Source organism: Nicotiana tabacum, chromosome 7, assembly GCF_000715075.1.
Source record: "Nicotiana tabacum cultivar K326 chromosome 7, ASM71507v2, whole genome shotgun sequence".
In the NCBI taxonomy this organism is placed as follows: domain Eukaryota; kingdom Viridiplantae; phylum Streptophyta; class Magnoliopsida; order Solanales; family Solanaceae; genus Nicotiana; species Nicotiana tabacum.
Window position 1 is genome coordinate 175,586,976 of NC_134086.1, and position 21,332 is coordinate 175,608,307.

At 34.0% G+C, this 21,332-nt stretch overlaps 3 protein-coding genes across 4 annotated transcripts; 1 reads left to right on the top strand and 2 right to left on the bottom strand.

Annotated features, from left to right (window-relative positions):
- Positions 1-2,853: 2,853 nt before the first annotated feature.
- On the bottom strand, positions 2,854-3,789 carry LOC107797662 (uncharacterized). The gene has a single exon (XM_016620570.1). The coding sequence runs from the start codon at positions 3,722-3,724 to the stop codon at positions 3,098-3,100; it is 627 nt and encodes a 208-aa protein (XP_016476056.1). The 5' UTR covers positions 3,725-3,789; the 3' UTR covers positions 2,854-3,097.
- A 1,805-nt stretch (positions 3,790-5,594) lies between these two features.
- Positions 5,595-12,841, bottom strand: LOC107797670 (uncharacterized). Of its 2 annotated transcripts, none has more exons than XM_016620586.2 (11): positions 12,720-12,841; positions 12,554-12,639; positions 12,079-12,184; positions 11,034-11,132; positions 10,877-10,942; positions 10,222-10,338; positions 9,827-9,901; positions 8,892-8,994; positions 8,659-8,706; positions 6,251-6,372; positions 5,595-6,162 (listed from the first exon to the last, which is right to left on the bottom strand). In XM_016620586.2, the coding sequence occupies exons 1-11, from the start codon at positions 12,786-12,788 to the stop codon at positions 6,070-6,072; spliced, it is 984 nt and encodes a 327-aa protein (XP_016476072.1). In that variant the 5' UTR covers positions 12,789-12,841; the 3' UTR covers positions 5,595-6,069. The 2 variants fall into 2 exon arrangements, with proteins under 2 accessions (XP_016476072.1, XP_016476065.1); XM_016620579.2 differs by having other exon boundaries at positions 12,079-12,187.
- Positions 12,842-18,171: 5,330 nt separating this feature from the next.
- Positions 18,172-21,052, top strand: LOC107797652 (B-box zinc finger protein 20-like). The gene is made up of 3 exons (XM_016620558.2): positions 18,172-18,404; positions 19,507-19,888; positions 20,547-21,052. Exons 1-3 carry the CDS (start codon positions 18,219-18,221, stop codon positions 20,552-20,554), a joined length of 576 nt encoding a protein of 191 aa, XP_016476044.1. The 5' UTR covers positions 18,172-18,218; the 3' UTR covers positions 20,555-21,052.
- Positions 21,053-21,332: the final 280 nt, after the last annotated feature.

The window sequence follows — 21,332 nt, forward strand, 5'->3', positions numbered from 1 at the left end:
TATTTTCGTTAATAAATTGTTCTGAATATTTCTAACTAATATCTTTTTAATGTTTTATAATCAGTGAGTTAGATTTGTTTCCTAAGTAGTCCCCTCCCAAAGGGGTTGCTACATGAAATATAAGTTCCAAAAGAAATCTGGCTATTATAGTTGTAGGCATTTAAAATTTATCGGAATTAAGTGCGTGAAATAATTTGGACTATATTTTAAATTCAAGATATATTAGTCCAAACAAATATTATGGGCTAATATAATTGAATTAATTATATAAGTCTAATATAAATGGATTAAATAAGCAAGTCTTAATCCATTTGGCTAAAGTGATGAGCCCACTTTATTAAGCCCAAGATGTCATCTTACTAGAGGCCCAGTTTGGTGCAACGTGTCAAATGACATGGCGCGCCAAGTCAAACGGAAGAGCCAATAGGATCACGCCACATGTCAAAATGACAAGGCATGCCAAGTCACACTAAAAGGCTAACAAAATCGTGCCAAGTGTGCAAGTGACGTGTTCTGGCCAACCAAATGCAGCCATATCACACTTCAATTTGATTGGTCGGAAAGAGTTTGTTCTTATCACAACTCCTCCCTTCATCAACTATAAATAGGGGTCTTCATAACCCAGAAAAGACACCATAAGTTATAACAAGAAGCAAGAGAGAGCTCGTGGATCAAACACCACAAAATTCTCTACAAGTTTCAAGCAATCAAGTTCAAGAAATCAAGTTCAAGCAATCAAGTTCAAGCTCAAGAACGAAGAACAAATCAAGGTCAAGTTCAAGCAATCAAGCTCAAGCTCAAGCTCAAGAACAAGATCATCGTTCGTGGCAACAAATATAGATCCAAGATCAAGCTCAAAGGCCCTTGAATTTATTTACTATTGAAAAGAAGAATCAGAGGATCCATAGAGATTGTAACACTCAAATATTCGAAATAAAATATTACGATTGTTGCGATATTTTTCGGTCTTGATTTTATTTTCTCAACGCAAATTTATTGTCGAAAATTGTGAAGCACCATTATAGAGAATAGAGAATGACTATAACACACGAGTTTGACAGGGTGGCCGAAGCCTTTGGGGCCCAATTTTTCATATTAATATATAATTTTTATAAAAATTGTTATAATTTAAGTTGGTATTATGTGACATGGTTATTCTTGTACAAAAACTATATAAATTTTTGGAATAGTACAACATGTATATTCACTATTTGTCTTCTTTTAATAAGCGATAAAATATTTTAAAAGATAATGTATCTAACCTAACTCTTAAATCATTGTCCGAAATATGCCGGAAAGTCATATCAAAAGTATTAACGCATAAGATTTGAAGCTCCACAAATATGAGATATTTTATTGAAATTAGTAGAAGCATGTTAGGATCCAAAAATTTAAAATGAAGCTATTTGTTCAACATATTTCTGAGTTTTTATTGGGTATGATTATTTGGTATAATATACTAATTGCGGCTAGTTCAATAAGCAAAAGATTACCATCAAAATATATGTATATTGATGTTGCCATAGATCAGTAAGAGATTTGATTTCTCCAAAAAATTTGCAACTTTGAATGTGCGTATTGAGATCCTTACATTATGTTAAAAAAAATTATTGCTTTTAACGTTGATTCTTTTCTAAAGGCCTATATTGCATATACAGTAATTTTAAGAGTTCATGTAACAATTTAATTTCTTCAGCAAAAAAAAAAATTAAAATTGATAAACTCGTACCTAAGATTAAAAAAAGAAGAAGAAGAGGGATAAAAAGATTAGTTGTAGTATCAATGGAAAAGGAATTATTAATGACTTTGCATGTACAAAAGCTAGAATGATAATTTTTTTTTAATTTAAAAAAAGGCCTCTTATTATAATTTGGCTCCGGCCATGTTCTCGAGCTGCCCCTGAGTTTGACTGCATATGATTTATTTTCTTCCAAGTCTTAGTTGGCAGAATTAACCAGCACTTAGCCATGTTATAGTTGAGACACACCCAAATTGAAGCAAACACCCAGCCTGCCTAAGTGAATACAGTGACTTCATTTTAATGTTTGCAGTAATACAGAGACCATGGGTAACATGTTCTGTTCAACCAATTCATGATAATCAAAAGGAGCAAAACTGCTAGAAAATTTCTAACCAATAACCTAAAGATACCAAATGCAATTCTTTTTTAAAGATCTGTCCATGGGAAAGACAACGGTACAAAAAATTCTTATTCCCCAAGCATTGCAGCCTCATAAAGCATCACCACCAACACCAACAGCAAAAAATCCAATACTATGGAGAGGATAATATGTACAAAAACCTTACCCTATCTTGTGAAGATAGCAAGACTATTTCCGATAGACCCTCGGCACAAGAGACAATAAAAATAAAATAACAAACAAAAACAACAAAAATGCAATTGGAACAAATGACATAAATGTAATAATAAAGAACCAAGAACAAGATAAATACAAAAATAGTACTAGCACTAACGTCAACCCTGATTCTCGATCTCCACCCTTTACTATTGTCAACCCATCTCCACCCTTTACTATTGAGGATCATGTCAATCACAAAGCATCACCTACTTAATATAAAATGATAAATGCTATCTGTCTTCAATTTTGTATCAATTTCATTGCATGACAACATTGTCAATCCGGATTTACTTAAGCTTTCAGGAGAAATCAATATCATAAAATATATGTGGTACAGTGGATCACCACACAAATTGTGGTGTTCAGTACTTCATCAAAGTCCTTGCAAAAAATAATCTCAATCACACTCGAGCCTTCAGAGTTCAGAGCGCAGTGAAAATTATGAAGAACAAAAGGAGTTATTCATAGCATAATACAGAAAAGAGAAAAGATAGGATCTTGAAATTGAAATGCATTAGATAAATTCAGATATTTACATCCAAATCAAAGTAAACAACCTAGGCTTAAAAAGCAAACTACAGAGTCACCAAATTAAAAAACAACCTAATTCCAGCCAGTCCTAAATACACAAATTAAGATTATATTCAGAGCAAATCAGCCATAATTCCAGTTAAAATAAACAACCTAAAACTTCCCAGTTATTCATCCTTGTTGAAATTGAAACTACAATATTTACTTTAGACATAACTGTGCTGTACACCAAGTCCATGTTTTCCATGAACACAACCTGGCCTGTTAAATATATAAGGTCCTCTTTTGGACTTGTTCATTCTAGAACAAGCTCTTTTCCCTAATTTCCTTATCCTTTGTCTCCCAAATTTATCACGCAACCATTTTGGTACTAACTCATCATCCAAATCATACCCATCATAATCTTCTTCTTCTTCTTCTTCTTCTTCTTCTTCCTCTTCATCTTCCTCCTCATGACCATCGTCAACCCTAACATTAAAAACAAGCAATGGACCAGTGATTTGAACATGTGGAGAAGAAGACGGTGACCCGATTTCACATGGGTCCGACCCGATTTCACATGGATCAACAAGCAATGAACCAGTGATTTGAACATGTGAAGGAGAAGGCGGTGACCCGATTTCACATGGATCATCTTCCTTTGACATTAATTCATCACTTTCATCATCAGAAGTATGATCACTGAAGGAGTAGCTGTCTTCTTGTTCATCATCCGACGGATTAACAAATTCCCATGAAGATAAATCTTCAATAACATCGTAAGTTTCGATTTTGGACTCAAATCTGGTAACCATTGTTGTTGATTTTGGATTTTTGCTAAGGATTCTCAACATATTGGCTCTGATTTTTTTTTTGATAGAAGTTTACTTATGGAGGAGTTTTCGGTGAAAAAGATATACAACTTACAAGTAATTATAAGAAAAGCAGTTTAGGTGACGTAGCAGTTCTAGGCAATTTGGTCCACCTGTTTTTTTGCTGCATTTTTATTGGTTTACGTTACGTGTCGTTTGCTTGTATCGTGCATTTCTTTTTTCTGATCCTTTTGTTTTTGCAAATTTCTCTGGTTACACCGAAAGTCCGAAACCATAGGATGGAATATCCGGAACGGCACCGTTTTACTCGAGACGTGAAACAAAGGGAAACCATCTTCTGAAGTTTTGGGTTGTGTTGACCCGACCATAATGGAGAAGGAAAAAGAGAGAAAAGAAATGAATTAGGCTTAACTTCTTTTTCCAAGAAATATTTACCCAGTCAGTCAAATTTAATATATTATAGACAGTTACTTTTTTTTATTTTTAGGTTATTAACTTCACTAATTACTTAAGCAAATTCAATAGGAGTTGTAAGTGCAAGAAAATTGCAGTATAGTAATTAAACCAAGAAACTTCTAATTTTGATTGAGACTACAGTCTGTTTGGATGGTCAAGTAATTAGTGAAGTTATTATAAAAAAAAGGTAGGACAAATGATAAAATATAATTATTAAATAATAAGTAAGGGCATATGAGAAAAAATAAGGTAATATGTCCAATCATATCAAATCGATGGTTAATGACACTTTTACATGAATTCTGAAATTATTCGTGAATCTCACTATTGGCTTTTTGCTAATGTCGATCTTGTTGATCAGGTCATAAGACTCGACAAAAAATGGCGTCAGCGCCAGTTTGAGCTTTGATAATTTGCGGAAAGATTTCAATAAATGGTGCAAAGGCTGCTGGAGAAAGGTTACTAATCTGATAGAGGCTGGTTTACGTCTTAATCAAGGCTTTAATTAATTTTGCTCTTGATTTCTTGGAGAGCAGGGGATATAAACCAAAGCAACACTCCCTACTTCATGAAGAAAGATGTAATGGCAAAGTGGACTTAGTTAGCTCAATTTGTGGCATGAGCAAGAAAGCAGACAAGAGGAAATTAGAAGAACGGGAATTCTTGAGGCCAATAACTAGTAACTTTTGTATTAACCACATGTAGAATATCTTGTGTAGTCACCAAATCTCTCTTCTATTACAAAGACTGCCCGGTCGTGAAGCTTATTCAGGAGAAGTTTTTTATTTGCATTCACACCTTTTTGGAAAGACCCATTTACTATCTATTATTTGATTGACTAATCCTGTAGATGAATTGAGAGATATTTGAATCAGAGCTCTAGATTTTTGTTCATCCTTTGCCGTAATAATATCCCGGGGTTGTGATGAATAACTTTACAAGGTAGATGACAAATATGTGATTGCCACTGCTGAACAAGCTCTGGGTGCTTACCTTAAGTGTACCTAGATAACTACAGATAATAATTAAGAAGAATAGTAGCCTGAAAAATAATGCATGCAACCTAATTAATTACACCGATAGCATAAAAATTCTTTACAATGTCAGCATATATAAGTTAAATCCAATTATCCTATGCTTCAGAAATAAAAGGAAATAAGATCCACCTGTAAATACAACCACGACACATGCAAGTTGAGTTTAAGGCAACAGAGATAGTAACTGCATACATGATACACCCAGGTAAAACAATGTGGAAAGAAGCAGCTATCTCTTACAACTGCGGAGCTGCTCATCTTAGGAAAATACATTTGCAGTCATCAAAAATACTATGGAGAAAGCAGTTTCGTAAATAACTGATCTACTGGTAGCTATATCAAACAGTTCCACAGTATGCAGTTTACTGCAGTGAGGTCACCAGCTCAATCATTAACTATGAAACCAAAACCAATTGATAGATTTCATTAACAGAGGACATGGAGTACAGTTACACCAGTTTACAACCGATTAATGTAGGCGATGCAAACGGCATCCAAGTTAAAATTGCCAAACTGCACTGCCACATTGTGTTATTGCACTCAGAAAAACTTGCGATGCCAGATACTTACAGGTTAGATAATGTACAAGGGACCAAAACTGGAGGCAGGATAACAGAAATTGGGTAAAAACTAGACATTCGCGGAGAAAAGAATAATAGAAACGATGGGACAAAAATGGAAGATGTTAAGCGTGATAGAGACCTCATAACTCAAGGGGACTGACTGTGGATCTCAGATTGCTTCATAAAGATTGCTGCTCAGTAATGCGTGGTAGAGAAAGGACGATATATAAATGAATATCATCATGCTTTTCGTAAAAAGAATGTGGACTTATGGTACCTCCAGGTGTAATTACTAGTTTACTACCAAATCTCAACCTTGGAGTACTTTGATAATCTCCCCGGCTCTTGCCTCAATACCTTTCAGATACTCAATCAGAACTCGCTGCTGGTATGAACCTCCCTCCTGAGAGAGAAAAAGAGAGAGAGGGTAAACCATGTGAACAATCCTTTGACGAATGCCACAGAGCAAAAATCAACTGTTGCATCCCTACCGTGCGTATCAAAGTCCTTTCCATTCTCTTCTTAATAACAGCATACAATTCCTCAGGTGAAATGTCACCTTTTCCAACAGTCATGCCATCTATCAAGAGCTTGTTCCATTCTTCCTCTGGTGCTGCATCAAAGGGGTAAAAGTGCATTTCGTGAGAGATGAATAAACATTTTAGGCAATTGTAAAGTAAATTCATAAGAAGGTGGAGATCACTTATGGATTGCTCTGCTGGTAAATGGATCCTAGAGAGCGAGTAAAAGCTTCTCACACTCCATAAGGAAAGACAAATCATGTATGTCCAATTCCAATGTTAACTGAGAAACTCATTTCTCTAGAGAGTCTAATTGCTCCTTTGTCCCCAAAAAGATGAATTTTACCCTTATTGAATCTGAAACTACAGGTTACCTTCGTGTGAAGAGTAAGAGCAGTACCTTCTGACGATTAGTCCCCCACCCTCAACAATTGTCTTGCCACATGATGTCAATTACTGTAAAATAAGGACCTTGATACGGTATACCAACTCAAACCTATTACATCACCTGAACTCCCATTAATGAAGACTCAAAAACCTCCACCTTAGGGTATGGTTACTGAGCAGATCATCCATTTCCGTCCTCGAAATAATTTGCTTATTATGCCTCATATGTCATTTTTTTCCTCTTGCTCCGTGTTATTTATGAGGCTTTATCAGTGTCTGAATACACCTTTGATGGCAAACTGGAAAGGGAATCCATGACAACTACTAAAACCTAAATGCCAGAAAACTAACACTTTCTCCTTTAGCGCATAAGCAATGCTAGAATAGTAAATCTTAAAATGACCAGGGATTAAATTTTATGCTGGAAAAGTTGTTCGCTTAACCAATTTTAAGTAACAAAGAGACAAGACAAGAAAGCATCATGAGCATAAAAATATAAGACACATAACTCCTTCCCTCTCTCCGATTTTAAAGCTACTATAGTAACAATCACCTTTACCCAGTGTTCCAAATTCATGGTGCACACCACTATTTCCTCCTTAATTCAACAATTCAATGGGAGTAAAAAGTTCTGGAGCTGCCGACTCAAACTGGAACACGGGCAAACAGTTCAAGTCTGCTGCTGCAATAGAGTTTACTAATAAATTTGGTCACAGACAGATTTGGCACTTCAGAAAATTTGCAGGGTTCGTGAATTTGGTTCATCAAGCGAAGTGGAGGTAAATGGAGATGATATGAAGCTGAATCTGCACTCTGCAGTGGGGTGGTTCCAATGGCGTGGGTGCCAGGACTGTAGACTTGGGTTAGGATCAGCCGACTTTGGTGCTGAGATGGGAAGAGATAATCTTAGAGAAAGACGGCTGTCGCTCTGTGCAATTGATTGGTGAGATTGTGAATTGATGCAAGAGGGAAAGAAGAAAACTTTCATTTTATTACCATTTTAGAATTTAAGAGCCTCATGATATGAATTGCGACATGCATTGCTGCAAGTGCAATACAAGCTCAGCCTCTTAAGACAGTAGACCCAATATTAGGATGAGCTTCAGAAGGTTGGTGGCCATTATCTGATGTGGGATAATCAGAATGACTCCACCACAATAGATAAAACAATTAAAAGGATGAGGCAGAGAGCTAAAAGATCTCAATATACACTGTGGGGCTGTCTGAGGGTGTGTGCAAAATCTAGTTTGACCATTTCCACAGTATATGTGTGCAAAATCCAGTTTATCTTCCATAGACTCTCATCAGTCTTTTTCGCACAACAGATTTATCTAATAGAGAGTGTTTCTCACACGAAACCAGCTGCTCTATGGATGCTTTCCTGTTACAGATAAGAGAGTACTTCTCTATCAAAAGTATATTTCTGATTTTGCAAAAACTTCTACTAAGTGATCAAACGACAACATAGATTAATGTAACCACAAGGGAGAAGAGATTTTACCTATAAGATATACAAATCATTTTCCTACGCTTCAAAATGGTTTACTTGATGCAAGGGTTGCCGAATGATCATGGTGATCATCATCTTGTTTACTTACAATTGTTCACACAATCCCTTTCTTTGCCTTATCCTCAATATTAGGTGTGATTTAAGTCATCCTAGTATTATTGAAAACACAATTAAATTAATATAAGTGTGTTCTCTCTAACAGCTTAAGCTTTTAGATGAGACAGCCCCATAATTCATCTAATGTATCAGCACAGACAGAGATCTTGTGTTCAAGTAATCGAGTCTCACTGCCCCACGTTATGAAAAAGAAAAATCCATGCGTTAGTCTCATGAAAAAGTAAGGCTTGCACGTGAGAGAGGAGGTTTCTGAAGACACGTAAACAAATGTAAATGTGTTTCATCCTAGATGAGGTTGTCTCAAAATTCAAAACATATGAATCCCCTGATGCCAGTTTAAAATAAGCTCGTAATTGAGAAATACCTTTGATAATGGTCTCAAGAAACTGTTCAGCTTTTAACACTTCATTTCCTGCACCAAAAGCAAAGCAAGGATTGGTAACTACAAATTCTTTTTTCAGATTGAACATGCCAGAAAACAAACAGAATAACTCAAACTTTCCAGTTACAAATGATTTATTCTGACGGCCTAGAAAATAAATAAAATTTGTTCATCACTTGTCAATTAACTGAAACAGAGAAAAGCAATAAACAAACCTTTTTTTGCATAACTCCGCTTTGACAGCACTCTGGAAGCATACAATTGCAGAACTTTTTGTAACATAGCTTCTAGTCCTGGCTTGTCCCCGTCTTTTTTAGCCTACAGAGGAAAGAGCTCAGTACTATCATCCATTCTCTGTGAAAGAAAGTGCACTATAATGATTGTTCCTCATATAAACAGAGTTTGCTTGTAACTTCAAAACATTGTTTGCCAACTCAAGCGTAAAATCATTTACAGCAAGAACAGATTAATGCAACAAAATAATCTCTCAACTGAATAGGGAGAACAACAGGTTCCAAAACTAAGAAGGGGTGAATTTACTATTAAGGAAGTCGCCAGGGAACACAATAAAATATGAGGAAATGAGTCTGACGAATGAAGCAGTATTAGAAGAGGGAGGTCATGACGGGATAGGGAGACCATTTCTATTTTTAAAACTACCCTTTGTTTAAGTTAAACAAAATCTCACGACGAGTACGCTAATTAGGAACAATATACCCAGATAACATTAGAATCTTCTTAGTTCCTTGTAAAGACATATACCAAAATTGACATATGTTCCATTTATGATTTTTTTGACCATATAAAGTCCTTTTGTTTATCCGGCATGTCTCTTTAGATGCCCCAACAGATTGCTCTCTTTTGCATACAGGAAGATGAAAGAGTGAATTCTGGGGTCCAAGTTAGAATCTTCAAATTTCAGCGGAAGGTTCTCCATGTCAATGGTAATCTGCCTCTCAGAAGAAAGACGAAAACAAAAAATAAAATATGCATTCAACTAAATGATTCCCTGTTGTGGGATTACACTGGGTTTGTTGTTGTTTGTTGTTGCATTCAACTAAATGACAATGCCAGCACACAAAGACCCAGAGTAAACTTACTTAAACCGAAAAAGTGAACTAGGCACTAAAATTAACTCAAACATACTCACTTGCCGCAACTGTGCATTGACTTCTGAGAGGAACCCTTCATCAAGTTGGCCTTCTTGCTCCCTTTGATTTATTTCCTGAATGTTAAAGTAAACTAAAACAGGTATAACACATAGTGATAATGCCCAAGAAAAATCATATAAAAAAGAAAGAAGAATGAAATTCTATATACAATAGATTACATGAACACTCGACAGAACTCTAGCATAGTTCTTTTTTTTTTTTTTTGAATAAGTAAGAATTCAAGCATAGTTCCATTACTCAACCTTCTCGTTGCACCCCCTTACTTTTGACTTAGGAGAAGATGATGTTCACTTCAGGTCTTGACCTTGGCATGGAATTTCAAAAGAGTCAACTGTGAAAACTAGTTCAAATAAGACAGGATGAAACAACATACTTTCTCCATAAGACTGAGAGCCTCAGGATCCCTAACAGGCCAAGAAATTTCTTCTACTTCATCAAGCACAGGTTCTAAGATTGCTTTGAGCACGTCAGTAGATGAATCTATCTTTTCCTGCAGGGAGAAAGGAAATGCCATTAGAAACTGGCCGTTGCTCATATGATTTACATAGCTTAAAAGTATTAATGTTGTGGTCACTAGCACCAAGTGAACCTTCTGTGGCAGTGTAAATGAGGGTTGAGAATAGAAAGAGAAAAAAAAGGAGCAGTGTGCTTTCTGTGTGGAGATGTGAGGAACATGAAAGAAGACAAATAATACATCCTACACTCAAATCCTATCATATGGAAGTACTCAAGAAATTTTCTTTTCTTAGCTTTGATATTCATTATTTTTATTTGATCAAGTGGTAAATATAAGGTACGCCTAATGACACTAATAGGGATTTCAAGGGTGGCGTGAATTTTTCCATGAGACTTCACACTAATAGGACAATAGAAAATCCTCGACTATTTCTCCTCATTGTTCATCTCCATCTTTCCAATAACATGTACAGCCCTAATCTGATGATAAAGAGAAGTTACTTATGATCAGATAGGCACCAAAAATACATGCACTTGTTATGCGTAGTTCATAAGGGTGATAGAATATATACTTTTGTCTTGTGAACAAGACGATCTACGATGTTCATTACCGACAACGCCAGATCTTCATAGTCTTTCTGCAAAAGAAAGTCGACAAAGCTTATTCTGGAAGTTGAAAGAGGTTATGAGGCATAAACCACCTGAAAATAATACGAAATGGAACCATGCTTTGTCATCGTCAGATTTGCAGGTGTCTGCTCTAGCTGCAAGTCTTATCCAAAAGCTCTCGTTGAAAGCGAGAACATTCTCCACAACTAGCTGTGGCAGCTGCAACCATAATACAAAGAATCATAAATGAACATTTTCAAAAATCTAGATCAAAGCTGAGATAGAGAAATGGTCCCAACTTGATGACTAGTATAGCAATCTATTTCATAGCTCTTTAAGGGTATCATAGCATGTTCAGATTCACAACAATAGAGAGCTTATCAGGACAATCAAAACTATAATCCAACAAATTGCACTACATGGCAACAAACTAGGCCCACTGTGTTGGAAAAGGAAAGAGAGGGCTTGACCAGAATTCCCAACTAACAGACAGAAGCAAATTAATTGATACAGAAGAACTCGCAGCTACACTAGCAGCCTCATGATTGACAACAACATTGCTATATGCTTTTGAAACTGACAAGACATTGCGTGCAATTGAATGCAGGTAGATGAGGATAAGTGCAAACTAGAAGCTGCTGCAGGCACACAGTAGAATATGCCTATTAGCTATCTTGCCAACTAATCAGTAGTGGACACTGAGAATGCCTTAGGTGAATGCAAATCAGAGGCATATCTAGATAAGAACTAGCACAAAGCAATTATTCTCGTCCTCATCGAGTAATTTGTGGTCTTACTGCTGTAATATATTGCAGGTTTACATCTTTTGGTAGGATTACCTTTCTACTTGTGGTCTTATTAGTTATTACTCTAATGTGAATCACTGGAAACAGAGCAAGCAGGAATGGACCATGGGGAGACCACGGTTTAAATCCCTATGGAGATAAAAGACATTAGGTGCTTTCTTCCCATCTGTTTAAGGCTTTAAGCCTTGGTAGATAGAGTTACCTACTACCTATACAGATGGGGGGTAACACGTAACAGGTGGATTAGTTGAGTTGCATGTAAGTTGCCCAAACACCACGGTTATAAAAAGAAATCGAGAGCAGCTGAAATATGTTTCTGGGACAAAGCCTTTGAAGAAAATGAGAGCAGATCTACTTACTTCGTTATCACTTGCCTCCCTCAATGTATCTATAAGCCTATCCACCTCCACAGTCTTTTTGAAAGATTCCTCAGCATCTTTACTGACTGCACATATCAGTTTTCTCCTGCTTAATATATCCAAACAATTAACTTGATGATCAGTATACATTTCACCTATACAAAACGGAAAAGTATTTGAACTTCACTACATTGTCTTAACAAGTAAATATTTCCTTCAATCTTCATCCTAATAATCCAGAAATATAACCAGCACTGCCCAAAATGAAAATATCTATGTTCCATTCGGAGTTTAAGACATTTATTTTGACTTATATAATAGTACAGTGATAGTGGAAAATAATACTTACTCCGTATATGTAAATTGAAACGTTAGTTTAATAGAGAAATATCACATCAAAGTTTAAAATGTAACTATTTAAATCAATTTGAATTCTTATACCAAAGGAAGACTAGTGAAAGAAATTTTTGCTAACCTCTTGTTGAATATGAAAGAAATTTGATAATACTTGTGAATGTGAATCCCTGTTTGCCCAACTCTCATTGTTCTATGCAAGTAACACTGCATTTTAAGAAAAAGACAATGAATGACGAAGCAATTAAAAAGGTAAAGATTGAGACCTGAAAATGCGAAGAAAGTACCGGATAGCGCAGTGAATTTGAAGGGAATAATCGAATTGCAACTGGTGTTGTTGATAAAATAGTTGCCATTTTCAAAGCTTTGATTTTTTTGGTAATGGTTTTTACGGTGTTTTAAGGAATGGCGGGAGAGAGGCTGAGAGGGAGACACATAGCCAAATGTTACGATTCTCATCTCGCGCTACCCGGGCCCACGCACCACTCTATTGGGCTGGGCTGCAATGTAATCCCTATCACAGACTAAGTTGACCAATAATGGGGCTTTTAATAAATAAAGCCCATTAGCTTGTATTGGGTGTCAGTTCCAAGTGGAAGAATTAACCCAAATAGCCGTCTACCCTATCGGTGAATGTATAATATATTCACAATTTATATACTACTTATATATAATCAATATATAATTTATGTTTATGATTAAAAAATATAGTTAATTAATATGGCTATTTGGGTAAAGATCCCATGGGCTTTCAGAATTTCTGAGCCCATATTACTTGGATGAGTTTGGCGATACAAGCAAGAATGAGATGGGGTAGAAAATAAAACATGAAATAGATTTATATAAATCTCAAGCTAGATTCTAAAATAGGATCACACTGAACATACTCCTAATTTCAAAGTTTGCGCAAAGATTTTAACAACTAATATCAAGGTCTAAGGCCATGTTTATTTTTGGAAGATTAAGATCTGAAATACTAGGTAGTTAAGAGTTTTTTTCACAGCATTTGAATGTAATTATTTATTTTTATTTAAATACAAATAAAAAAAATTCTTTGATGAAACACACTCTAAAATTAGCGGCAATGCAAAAGAAAAAGCCAAATACGGTTAATAAGCTTAAGATTTGATAATTCACATTCAAATTTCTAGAAGTGCAAACAAAAAAGGTCAAAATATTTTAAGTGCTTATTTTCAATTGCACAATATGGTCCCTTCATGACAATGAGTGTTCTATTTTCCTCGACCTCCATATTTTCTTGATTTAAGAAAATATACAAAAAAAAAAGTAAAAGAAACTAGGAAAGAGATGAGCAAAAACATATGGTTTCAACTTTCTAGTACAATGCATATGGCTCATAGGCATCACTTTTTGATCCTCAAAATCCAGTTCCATGTGAGAAAGCATTAGAAGTTGAAACTTTAAACCATTAAACGACATGTACAATACATAATGTAGTACTATTCATTCTTGAAAAAATGTCATGTGACCGGTAAAGTTGCTGTCATATGATTAGGAAGTCGAGGTTTCGAACCGAGAAAATAGCCTTTTGTATAAATGCAGGGTAAGCCCGCGTAAGATAGACCTTTGTGGTCTGGCCTTCTCCGGACCTCGCACATAGCGAAAGCTTAGTGTACCGGACTGCCTTTTTAATAATAATATTTTATGATTTATTTTGTTCCTTATCTTCTCAGTTCTCATCCAATCAATGAGTTTTAACAAGTTGCAAGATCTACCAATTCTTAAATATTCTAGTCTTCCTTCTAAGATGTTCTAAAGATCTCATCCATATCCCAATTCTGAAAAAGTATTGTTTGTCATTTAGTGATCTTTACTCCCACACCAAGTATTTTTTCCTATTATAATAAAAGCACAACTCTCTAGGAGAATATTGAACTTTTCTTTTCCCAACCTTTCCACCCACTTATGTCATGGCCTATAATTGACTGCTATAAATATTTAATAAGCCAAAGCAGTAATGGGGGCTTATTAGGAGTGGTTGTCGGACACATAATTACGCTTTACGATTTGATTTATCGATTATCAGATTATAAATATAATAATTCGTTAATCATCCAATAGGACAATGGACGGCTTGGTATGGATTAAGAATTAGCGGACGATTATAAGATAATTTATCGACTAAACAAAATAGAATTTTTTTTGAACAATCAATACTAAACGGCCATATTAAGATAACATGTCAGACTAATGTCGGATTCAAATTCAAAAGACTAACTTGTTAATCTAATAGTAGTTTTAAAGGGTCATCTTCCAATCTAGTACATACAAGAACTACTGTAAGGAAGGCTTAACAGATACCAGCAAATCTATGCAAATAATATAGTATATAAAATCCAGATGAGCATCCTAAACATGAAGGAAACTAGCTTCATCCATCCTTTGTTGCAGACTGGATTCAATTGAGAATTAGAAATTAGGGATTTAGCCATTTAGGGTTTTAATAGTGCTTTATATATATGGGGGTAAAAGTATAAATATAAAAATTCTTAATGGGTTAACGGTTTACTCAATAAGAAAATTGAGTAATTCACCTTCAAACCGTTAAGCCGTTAATTATAAAATCTCAATTCATTTACCGTTCATTATCCCGATAATCCGATACCAATAGCCAATAAGTCATTAGTTCAGTTCGTTTAGCAGTTTTGGTTCGGCTTGAACGGCCCTAGGGCTAACCGTATGAACTCTGGAACAACAGGCAAGGTAAAAAAAATATAGTAAGAAATTTTAATTAATTTCGGTCCATTTTAATTGATTTTTTCTTACTGTTTTCACACATACTAAGAAATTCACATTTTAGTATTGATTACCAATGAATTTGACCATATTAATCTTAATTTGTTCATTGGAAATACAACAAATACTCCTAGGCTTTTTACTCCAAGGGCAACTTTGAAAAAAAATATTAATTTCTTCTTGATAACCGAAAAAAATCAAACACTGTGGACCATAAAAAAAATACCAAAAATTAACTAAAATGAACTGGAGGGAGTAGGACGAGTCTACACATGATAACATGTTAAAAATAAATAAAAATATTAAACGAGGCAATGCGAGACCAGCGACAGATGTAGTATTCTAGTCAAGTTCAACTGAACCCACAATTTTTCGATATCTAGGAGTACATAATTATATGTAAAACAATTACTAGAATTACAACAATAGTAATAAATATGAACTCAAAGCTTTAAAATACAATAAGTTCAATATTAAAATCTAAATATTTAACATATAAAGTTTAAATTTTGAATCCGCCTCTAAAAGACGTTACCGCCTTGCCTAACCCGTTTGCCATACCAACAAAGTAGTGTGGGATTACTAATCTCTCTCAGTTTCTATTTTTGCACGAAAAGTAAACAGTTGCCATTTTTGAAAGCTTGAAATGTGAACTTAATAATTTATTTACGGCATTTGACCATGTATGCTAATGTGCCCCTAAATTCGCCTCTGTAAACTATCTCGTGCTCAAATTTTCTTTGGTCAAATTAATGTCGATCATTAAATTTCAAAAAGCTTGATTTAGTCGTATTGGCACAAAAAGTCGATACAATTGTTAATCTCTCCAATATTTGTCAAACTATTTTTAAGTTTGAATCTTGAATAAAAAAAAGACGAGCCTCCAACGACCAGAAAACCTTCTCTTTTACTTGATGAAAGAGTGAAGTAAACTTGTAAACAGACCCTATATATACTCGTGAAATTAAATAACACTCTTTTTTTCGTAGTAATACTTAGGACCCGTTTGGTCATAGATTTTATCTAAAATAAATTTGGGTTTTATTTGGCAAACATTTGTTTTGCCACAGATTTTGCTTATATTTTGGCAAAATCCCAATTGAACTGGTTTTGGGCCAAAATATTTACAAACACTAATAATATACATGTTTTTTCAAAATAATTTTGGGAAATATGTGTTTGAAAACGTATGTCCAAACATATTTTTATTTTCAAACCAAACTTCACCCAAATTAAAATTTTCAAAATAAATTTGGGAATCTATGGCCAAACGCTAGCTTAAATGCTTTATGTAATTATGCAAATGAAATTTACACGTTAGCAATGTAAAAATAAAGACCAAGAATGGGCAGCGATTGGAAGTTGTAAAATAAACGAGTAAAGTATATATGTTTTGGGTAGCTTTATTGTTTTTAGTTGACGGAAGTTACCTATGGTAAAATTTTACTTGCATCAACTGTATATATTAAATCATATTAATTATGATTAAATTATAAATACATAAATGAATATAGACAATTCTTTTCTGGTTACCATTTCCATAAATGGTCACTTTTCAAGCAGTTGTAGAGTTAAAAAAAATGCTTAAAAATATAGGATCTACCAAAAGATTGACAAGAGAGCCAGGCTAGCTACAATGCAATAGTAGTTCTTATCCTTAAGCAAATTCCTACGTCATTTATGGTTATATCATCTATATATAGGGGTGAATAGCAAATAAGTGGCTACTTCATCTATTTCTACTTAAAACAGTTGACATTATTAGCATGGGCGGAGCTAAGAGCTTCAATGACGGGTTCGATCGAAACCAGTAGTTTTAGTGCAAATCGTATATTTGTCTTAAGAATCTATTGACTAGGTATAAATTTTTAATTAGAATTCAGTAATACAAAAATACTAGAATCTCGAACCTAATGATTTTAAATCTTGACTTCGCCTCTTATTATTAAATTTAACTTTAGTAAGAGGATGAATTTAAAAGAATAGGTGTCAAAGCCAACCAATACACCCACCCCTTTTAATTTTGTAAGAAAAAGAAAAGAGAGAAAAACAAAAGTGAAAGCAACCGTCTTTGCTTGCCCATAAACTGACATACTTTAGCATTTACACATATTTTGTGTCCCATTTTGCACTTATATTTGGAAATATTTTGGAACAAGTCATATTCCTTTGTTAGATAGATCTACCTTTTACATGTAAATTTCTAATGTCAAAGCTTAACCCTGAGGGGTAGCCGAGATGGTAAAACCACTGAGGACAAAGTCCTCAAGGTCCCAGGTATCATGTAATTTTCTGCCCCAAAACGTGGAGAACTGAGAAGAAATTATCTCCAATTTTGTCTATGTTAAGATTTGAACTATCATCTTTTTGGACATTTTCCACTTCTTAATTATTATAACATTAATATTTAAATCAGCTTGCATCCATATCATATAATATATACCCAGTAGCTAATATTTAGCAAGAGCATATGCACAAGAAAATGTGTATAAAATTTTGTATATAACATATAGAATATATATATATATATATATATATATTTGACTATTATTTTGTAAGCGGCTATATAATACTTTTTTCCCCAAAAATATCACCTACTAGTAGTTTTTGTTTCTTGTGAAATTTGAACTATCATCTCTTAGAATATTTCCCACTTTATAACCATTAAGAGGTGAGTGCGAAAGCATTTTAAAGTGAATAGAATATAGGCTATAGCGCCCAACTTGTTTCCTTTCTTTTATATTCACATTTATTTGGACAGAAGCCATGGCTACTTTTCCAGAGCTTTCTCTTATTAGTCAGTCAGTGAAAGATTTAAAGAGTTTCTGAACTCCTCAGACATTAGCTGTGTTGTGCCCATAAAACTTTTGTCTCTTTCCCAAATTAAATTACTCCCTTCCAACTAATATTTCTTACTATATATGTACATATATCTGTTTAATATATATATATATATATATATATACACACACACACCTGTTTAAGGGAAACCGTACAAAGAAAACAGAGAAAAAGAAAAAGAAAAAGAAATGAAGATTCAATGTGATGTTTGTGATAAAGAAGAGGCAGCAGTTTATTGTTCAGCAGATGAAGCTACTCTTTGTCAACGTTGTGATTATCAAGTTCACCATGCTAACAAGCTTGCTAGCAAACACCTTCGTTTTTCTTTAATTCATCCTTCTTTCAAAGACTCTCCTCGTTGTGACATCTGTCAGGTACAAAATAATACTCCTTCCGACCTACTTTAATTGATTTTTTTTAGCGTTTTCACATATATTAAAAAATTTACTTTTTAGTAATTAATTAACAATGAAATTACCATATTAACCTTAATTTGTTCATTGGAAATATACGTATTCAAGACTCTTTACTCTAAGTACAACTTTGGAAAAGAGAAGTTAATTCTTTTTTAATATCTGAAAAATCAAATATTGTGGACCACAAAAAAAAGAGGCCAAAAATCAATTAAAATGACCGGAGGGAGTACTAATCTCGACTAACAAAAAATTTCAGGGGTCGTTTGGTTACCAGGATTAGAATTATAGTTTCGAAATAGAATCTGAGATTGTATTTATCTTAGGTTTGGTTATGAGTATTAGTTAATATCGGTACAAATTTTATACTAAGATGGTGCTATTAACTATCTCATATTAAATTTGGGATTATAATACTGGAATTCTTAATTAATCCCTGAATATTCCCGCTTTGCAACCAAACGTAAAATTTCTTACACTCTCATCGTATAGAAGTTAAATTCTTTTCTTATGATTTATTGAGTATGTTTGGATTGACTTATTTTAAGTATTTTTAAGTTATTTTGTAGTATTTGGATAAAGTAAAAAAAAATGCTTTTAAGCATTTGTTTTAAGCTAAAATGATAAAAATAAGTCAAAAGCTAGAATTTCTAACTCATGACTTATGCTTAAAAGTCACTCGAAATAAGCCCATTCAAACCGGCTCATAGTATATGCAATGACATCGCAAACCTTTGTTACACAAAACTAACTAGTAACTTGCCCATTTTCTAGGTTATATAAATCACATTTTTATGAATATGATGGCCCAATATAGTAAAAAAAAATGTACACGTCAAGTGTATATAAGTTAAAGAATTTAACTTCTATATATTAACGCGTAAAGAATTATTAATTTAATATATTTTAAACTGTTATAATAAGTAATTTGTTTATTTTTCTATACAAGTTCCACTTTCTATGAATAATTATCTGTAGTTATCTTTTATGTGATCTTATAGAGTAATTTTTTGTTTTTTGAGTAAAATTATTTTTCTCATTGTATTGGTAATTTGATGATCAGGAGAGACGAGCATTACTCTTTTGCAAAGAAGATAGAGCAATTCTTTGCAAAGAATGCGACTTACATATACACAAAGCAAATGAACATACCAAGAAACACAACAGGTTTCTTCTAACTGGAGTGCAGCTCTCTTCTGCTGTTGCATCTTATAACCAAACTTCATCATCTTCATCCCCTACTGGATCTGCTGCAAGTAATGCTGAAAATTACAAATCTTGTACTAGTAGTTCTGGGATATTGAAGAGTAGTTCGACTGTAGAATCAACACCTAATTTTCAAGAGGGTTCAGTTTCAACTAGTAGTATATCGGAGTATTTGATTGAAACTCTTCCTGGTTGGCATGTTGAAGATTTTCTTGAGTATCCATGTTCTTTTCCCTATGGTAAGTTTTTTTTGCCAATTACACATTCAGTTCTTTTACGGTTTAACATATATCCACGGACAATAATAACAAAGACACCTTTAAAAAAAAAAAATCTTATATATGTGTTTAAATGTCACTACAAAACAGCTTGAAAGTATTACAAATAAAATAGCCTTAGGACCAACATAGCCCTAGATTCCAACCAGAGGCTGATTGAGATTTAAACTCTATAGGTTCAGCCTTTAAAGTTTTCACTAATTTAAAGTTATGAGGTCATATTTACTATTTATTATATTTTTAGTAATTTTTTACACCATAAATGTATGCGCCGCATAAAAAGTGATGGGTTCAGTTGAACCTGGTCCCGGAGTCAAAAGACTAGATCTGCCTCCCACTCTAACTCACTTACATGCAAGCTTGCAACAAATTCTGCATGCGCCATTGACATAGAATATAAATAAATTTTGACACATTAGTATGATTTAACCTGTTATATAAGGTAACTTGTTTTATTTTTCAAGTTACTAATTTCATTTATTTTGAATAATTACCTTTAATTATCTTTGACGTGACCAAATAATTTGCAAAAAATTGTGATGTATTAGTGTATCGAAGTTAAATAAGTTTTCTTATATATGTTCAGAACTTGCAACTAATGATGGTTGTTTGATTGCAGAGTTTTGATCAGATACGGCCTGCTGTTTAGTTTATTTCCACTACAAAAAGTGGAGGTAGCTCAACATCAAATTCAGCCTCTAGAATATAGTGTGTTGAAAGCAAGCAGGAACACAAATGGAGTTCTGTTCCTTAGATCAACCCTCCAATCTGCCAACTAAGATTGACTTAGTAATATTAAAGGGCATAAATCTTTGGAGATACAAGAAAACATAGCGGTACAAGCAATCTGACCTTTTCTTTTGGTTGCTAATTTTGATCAGTTGGTTTTTGGACATGTTATAAGCAAAAACCCAACTGTTTTTGCAAGTCAAATCACTTCGACTTGTTAGAATCTGTCAGTCAGACTTGGAATGGGTTTTCAAACCAGATCTGGGGCAATCTTTTTTTTTTTTTTTTTTTTTTTTTAAATGAGCCAATCTTTTTGTAATGCTAGTGGGAGGGTCTTGTGCCTCTTACCCAATACCCGCTATAATTATTGAATATGGAGATCGTATTTATTTCTCATATTTATGGCCAAATCAATTTGTTAAGGGAGATTGATGCAAAGTTTATTGGCTTTCTTTTTGATTCTGAAATAAGCTCAGCAGCCAGCGTCCTCACAATCTTGCAGGACGAACTTTTATATTCAGGGCTAAACTTCTAAGACAAAAACAGACTGTCGATGAAATCAATGGCAGTTCAATCATCTAATGTAAGTAATAGCATTTTAAAAAGGCTTAAACTCCTCTGAGAAAATTTTCTGTAACTACTATGGCTTTAAACCTACGTACCAATCCATTTAGAG